The 6085-nt window shown below is 36.7% G+C and overlaps 1 protein-coding gene across 1 annotated transcript; it reads left to right on the forward strand.

Moving 5' to 3' along the window:
• Window positions 1-2458: 2458 nt before the first annotated feature.
• On the forward strand, window positions 2459-5511 carry LOC121764908 (putative late blight resistance protein homolog R1B-16). Its single transcript, XM_042160933.1, has 2 exons — window positions 2459-5232; window positions 5322-5511. Exons 1-2 carry the CDS (start codon window positions 2599-2601, stop codon window positions 5364-5366), a joined length of 2679 nt encoding a protein of 892 aa, XP_042016867.1. The 5' UTR covers window positions 2459-2598; the 3' UTR covers window positions 5367-5511.
• Window positions 5512-6085: the final 574 nt, after the last annotated feature.

Here is a 6085-nt window from a genome sequence, read left to right on the forward strand (position 1 = left end):
AATCATGATTTATTTATCTTTCAAAAAGGGTGATCTTTTACGAGGAAAGTGTGGTTGAAGGGAACTATTTTAAAAGCTAAGCAATCGAGGTGGGCTTTTCTACCCTACTATTTTGTGGGTTATCTTTAATACGGACTATGTTCCGGAAATGTTTACGGAGGTGAATTGTTTGTCTTGCCAACTGTTTTGCTTTGAAACCTATCTGAAGTGGTTTACCACATATGTTTAATCGAATTCGGGTCTGTTGGGCTGCGAACCCTCAGGCTAGTGTACACGAGATCGGGAGCCATCTGAGAGCAAGTTGGCCGGTCTAGTGACCTGGGGTGTGGCCACGCCCCTTGTCACCGTTGGATCAGATAGTGTATGATGGTGGGAATAAGGGTGGCAATATCTGAAAATGACTGCGCAGTCGAATTTATGAAATATATTTTGTGTACTTGGGTTATTTTTCTTACACTTAAAACCCCAAGGTTACACTGATGTGGCATGACAAACTATGATTTTGGCGTGTGTCCACTGAGTGCAATAAGTACTCAGCCCTGCATGTTGTTTTCTTAATGTGCAGGTTGAGCGGCGATGGGGATGACGGATGTTGAGCAGTGAAAGCCAAATGAGTGTTTTACTTGGTCTTTTGGATGGTGTCGTGTCGTCATACCCGGCATCATCTGTCTTTTGGTCTTTTCCGCTGCATTGTAATCCGATACATTGTTTTTATTTAACTCTGTTTACATTAACTTTAGTAATGTCTTCTTAGTACAATGTTTGAAGTGAACTCCCTCTTATTAAATGTTTTTGGGTCAAATATTCCTGTTCTCCCCTTTCTTCCCCGCTTCTTTATTCCTCCCCTAGTCGCGGTCCACCGTACTTCCTATCCTTAGGAAATGCGGGCGTGACACAATTTCTACTCCTGATCAAACTGCAACACCAAATACAAGTATAACCAAAATTCTCAAAGCAAACAACAAAAAATTTCATGATTCTTCCGCATTTAGCACTTAGACATTAAAAAAAAAACTTTAATTAATTAAAATTGAATTTTATTTAATCAACTAATTAAAATTAATGAATTATTACTTTTCTTTTGGGGGACATCATTATTGAATATTCTGTTTACAGGTGTGTGATAGCGAAGAGTGTAACTAGAATAAAGACTATATCTGTCATGTAGTGGCTTTACACAATATTTAGACACAAAAAAGTGTTTTTTTTAAAGCAACGACTTCCAATTTGGAAAAAGTCTTTGTTTTTTATTTAATAAAAAAAATTCTCACTATGTGACATCAATTGAATAAAGACTCTATTTGTCTGTTTCAAATTTGAAAAATTAAAATGCAGAGAAGCTTCAAATTTGATGAAGTTTTCTTCATATAAATTTGATGAAGTCGTCGTCTTGTTAACTTGAAAGTTGCAGGTTGCAAGTTGTAACCGACAAAAATCAATATAAAATTTTGGGGACCAGCATATGTAATCATGAATATTACACATGATTAATCTTTATTACTTTTACCTTCACTCTAGAAGGATTTGTGAGTATATAAACAAAAACGAGTTTTGACCCGTAGATTCCGCGATACATGTTTATTTAGCAGATATAACACCAAAAATTTCTACTATATAAAACAATTTTAAAATTCATGCACGATTCAATTACTACTAAACAATTCAATAAAAAAAATACGAATTCAATACAAATTTCAACTTTGCAAGCAAACTCAATACAAGTTCAATCAACTCCACTAACCAATTCAACCCAATTACAACAATTTTATAAAAATATATATTAAAAAACACAACAAAAATTTAGCAAAATGAACCTAGGTCACGATACATTTCCAACATAAAAATCATTACAACTTTCATAATAATTTCTCCAACATTATCCAAAACAGTTCAAAAATCTCTAAACATTTGCTGCAAACACATAATAATGACACTAATTCAACAAAAATTGCACAGTATACGTATTCCACAACGATTTCAGCAAAAGTTCAATCAATTTTACAAGCCAACTCAACACAATTTCAACAATTTTATGATAAAATTAAAAAATATAACCAACACAAATTCAACAAAATGAACTAAATTACAATACATTTCCAACATAAAATATTAAGTACATCCCTACTTTCATAACAATTTCTACAATATTACTCAAAACAGTTAAAAAATCTCTAAATGGTAAAAAATTTGAAGCATTAGCTACACATATAATAACAACAAAAATGCACTCACCTAAATATATATACAGTATACTACTAACTAAAAATGAAAATAATACTAACCGAGGGTGGGAGAGAAATTGCGTCTATAGAAAATGATGGAGAAAGGGTGGCAATGATCGATAGTGGTGTTTCAATAGATGTTTTGAAGATTTTTTATAAACACGGGCAATCCCAAAGACGTGTTCAATTTTAATTTCAAACATGTCTCCGTTGAGTTAATTTTGTTATCCGAAGACGTCAATGCTAAAGACGTATGTGGTTGGCGTTTTTCCTAGACCAAAAAAAGTCCATGCTGCGACGTGAATTTAACGGAAATCTCATTAGTTGAGCACAAATTCCAATTTTCATTCTTCCAAATCCGATAAGAAATCCATCCATGGCAACAGCTTTCGCAGCTCTAGTTTCTCTTGAGAGTAATCTACGTCTTATCTACAATCACCCCAAATATTCCTTTCACTTTGAGGAAGAACAGATTCGATCCCTTGAGGGAAGTGTCAGCTTCCTGATCGATTTCATGAAGAGCTACGACAATTCTCTTCGACCCAGAAAACAAGCTGCAGAAGCCTTGGAAATGCGAATTGCGCATGCAGCTCAAGTGGCAGAAGATGTGATCGAATCACATATTGTGGATCACATCCGTAGTGGAAAGACAAGATCACCTCGTTTCCTGCTGGATCTGCAGAAAGCAATCCAAGACATGGATTACATGAGGAGAAAAGCTTTAAACGTCAGAGCGCAAAGTGGAAGGGAGCAGCAGCAGCAGCAGCAAACCACATATTCATCATCAGCAGCAGCTATCCAATCAACACCTCCCACCTTTACCATGGTCGGATTTGATGAAATTGTACTTCAACTTCTTGGTCTGCTCACTGGAGGTCCCTCAAGTCGGCCAGTCATCCCCATCAAAGGCATGGGGGGGATTGGTAAGACTACGCTTGCTAGAAATGTACTTCAACATCCTTATATCGTTGAATACTTTGATGTTCGCCTCTGGGCGACAATTTCTCAAGAGTATAGCCTCCCCAAAATTCTGTCTGAGCTCTTGTTTCATCTAAAAAAGTCCAATAATGGAACTGTTGATGAATTACAAGAAAGGTTACACAAGAGTTTAATTGGGCAAAGGTATTTGATTGTTCTAGATGATATGTGGAATGCTAAAGCTTTGGATGATATGAGGTTCTTGTTTCGGAATACAAAAAATGATAGTCGAATTGTTGTTACTACTAGGAATTCAGATGTAGTCGAACATTTAGGCGTTTCTCCAGTTGCAATGAGTTTTCTGGATGAGGACAATAGTTGGCGACTATTTTGTCAAAAAGCATTTGCAGATCAACAAGGTTGCCCCCCTGAGTTGGAGGAGACTGCAAAGAAGATAGTTGCAAAGTGCAAAGGACTTCCACTCTCAATTGTTGTTGTTGGAGGTCATCTTAGAAAGTCATCAATGGCTGTAGACTACTGGGAGAATGTTGCAGAATCAATTATGAATCCTATAGGGAAAGATGAACATTGCTTGAATGTATTGTCTTTGAGTTATAGCCACTTGCCTGTTCATTTGAAGCCTTGTTTCCTATTCATTGGAGCATTTCCAGAAGATGAAATTATCTCTGCGCGGGATGTTTATAAACTTTGGATTGCTGAAGGATTTATACAACAGGGCGAATATTCCAGCTTGGAAGTGGCTGCAGGCCATTGTTTATGGGATCTCTATATGAGAAATCTCATTTTAGTTGATCGGTGGCGTCCCTTTTATGGTATATATGCATTTAAACTACATGATCTAGTAAGAGAAATATGTCTAAAGATTGCCAAAGACGTGGAGTTTTTATATGTGTTTCAAACACCAAAAGCCATAAATAGGAAGCGTCGAGTTGTAATCAGTCGGGAGGCGACCCATGAAGCAATAGCCTCTGATTCTCTAGTCCGTTTTGTGATGTGGGAAAGGAGTCGTTACAACATCAACAATCTATATGAGTTGAAACTGTTGAGAACATTGTGTAACGTTGCTACGACATCATCAAGTGGGTCTATTTTTAAGAACCTTAACTTAAGGTATCTTAATATTGATCTTGGTTTAACAATTCGCCCAATTCTTTATTATCTCCTCCCATCATCAATGTCATTGCTATGGAATCTGCAAATTTTAACAATTAATATAGCAGATCAATCAAAAGTGATTGCACCTTATGAGATTTGGGAGATGCTGCAGCTTAGGTATCTTGAGGTAGACCCGATTTGTCTCATTGATCCTCTTCCGGTGGACAGATTACACCAGACAAATAACTTTGTAATGAGAAATCTAATTTCACTTTTTAGAGTGGAAAATTTTAGGTTTAGTGACGAGGTTTGCAAGAGAATCCACAATATCAGAGAACTGCGGTTATCCTATTGTGGTGAAGTAAGTTCATATTACTGTCCAGGCAATCTTAGCCGTTTCAATCAACTGCAAGTCCTATGGTTGCAGTTCGATGACAATTCCAAGTGGCGTGAGTTTGTTACGAGCCTCACTTTCCCAAGTAAGCTTATGGAGCTGCGTTTACGTGGTTCTGGCGTTGATTGGGAAGAGTTGACAATGATGGTTGGACCATTGCCCCATTTTATTAAACTTGAATTACTTGCAGATTCAGTCACTGGATCCATTTGGAACCCCAAAGAGGAGAAATTCCTTAGATTGAAATACTTGACTATCAGCGGTTGTGGTGATTTAGTTTCTTGGAATGCTGACAGATGCCATTTTCCAGTCCTCGAATATCTTCGTCTCACGTACTTGCCTAAATTGGAAGAGCTTCCTCCAGGTATTGGAGAAATACCAACACTCGTACGTATTGTATTGAGATGTTGCAGCGCATCTTCGACCATTTCAGCAATGAGAACATTGGTAGAACAAGAGGAGCAAGGTAATGATAGCCTTCGACTTGATATATATTTTGAGGGTGATGAGGAAACACTTGAGAGCTTCAACCACAAGGTTCAAGAAGAGGGTCTTACAAGCACTAATCTATCTCTGCATCTCGTGAGATCCTGATAACTTCCATTTCAATGTGTATGATTCCGTATATGCATATATTGTGTTTTTTTCATTTGATTTTTTCGATTTTATAGAATTTGTTGGGGTCAACTCATCGGCCGATGGAAGATGTTTCCTAGCAGTACTTGGGAAGCGGTGATGGGATCAACTTAACTCTCACACTCACTTAAGTATTCTGGCAAGTAACTTATCTATCTCCAACTTATCTTGTATATTCTCCAAACTCAAATTTCAATAATAAAAGCCAAAAGTTTCCCATGCTCATATAGTAGCCAAATCCAATCATTCTGCAATAATTAATAAACATTTCAGACTGGAATAGTTTGGTTCATCAGACGTCAGAGTGGCTGAGTGGGGGAGACCCCTCCATAAACAATAATGCAATGAATGACTTGATCCAATCAAAGAATATTATCAGCCCCATCTCTAGCAACTGGATATAAATCTCTATATTTATTGCCTTTCTCCCTCACACTCAAACACATTAAAATAATGCCCCCTCATTTTCATTTGCCTCCAATTTCTTTGCATTAAGAATATTGATTACTACAATAATACAAAAATAGCACATTCAATAGATAACATTATAGTATTAATATAATCTCAACCTGTTCTTTTGGTAAAAGAGCTATGCACCACTCACCTTATCCTCACTGATGTCATTTCTCACCTAGCCTTTTACAAAGCTTATTTGTTTAACATGTCAATCTCCATTATGGCTATTAATTTTTTGCTTCCCCTAATTATTTAATTTTTCCTTTGTTATGGTTAAACATACTTTAAGCTCTGCTTAAAGTAACTTTACTGTTGGTCTATGCATTTCATCTCAATCAACCCA

This window comes from Salvia splendens, chromosome 14 (genome assembly GCF_004379255.2).
Source record: "Salvia splendens isolate huo1 chromosome 14, SspV2, whole genome shotgun sequence".
Classification (NCBI taxonomy): domain Eukaryota; kingdom Viridiplantae; phylum Streptophyta; class Magnoliopsida; order Lamiales; family Lamiaceae; genus Salvia; species Salvia splendens.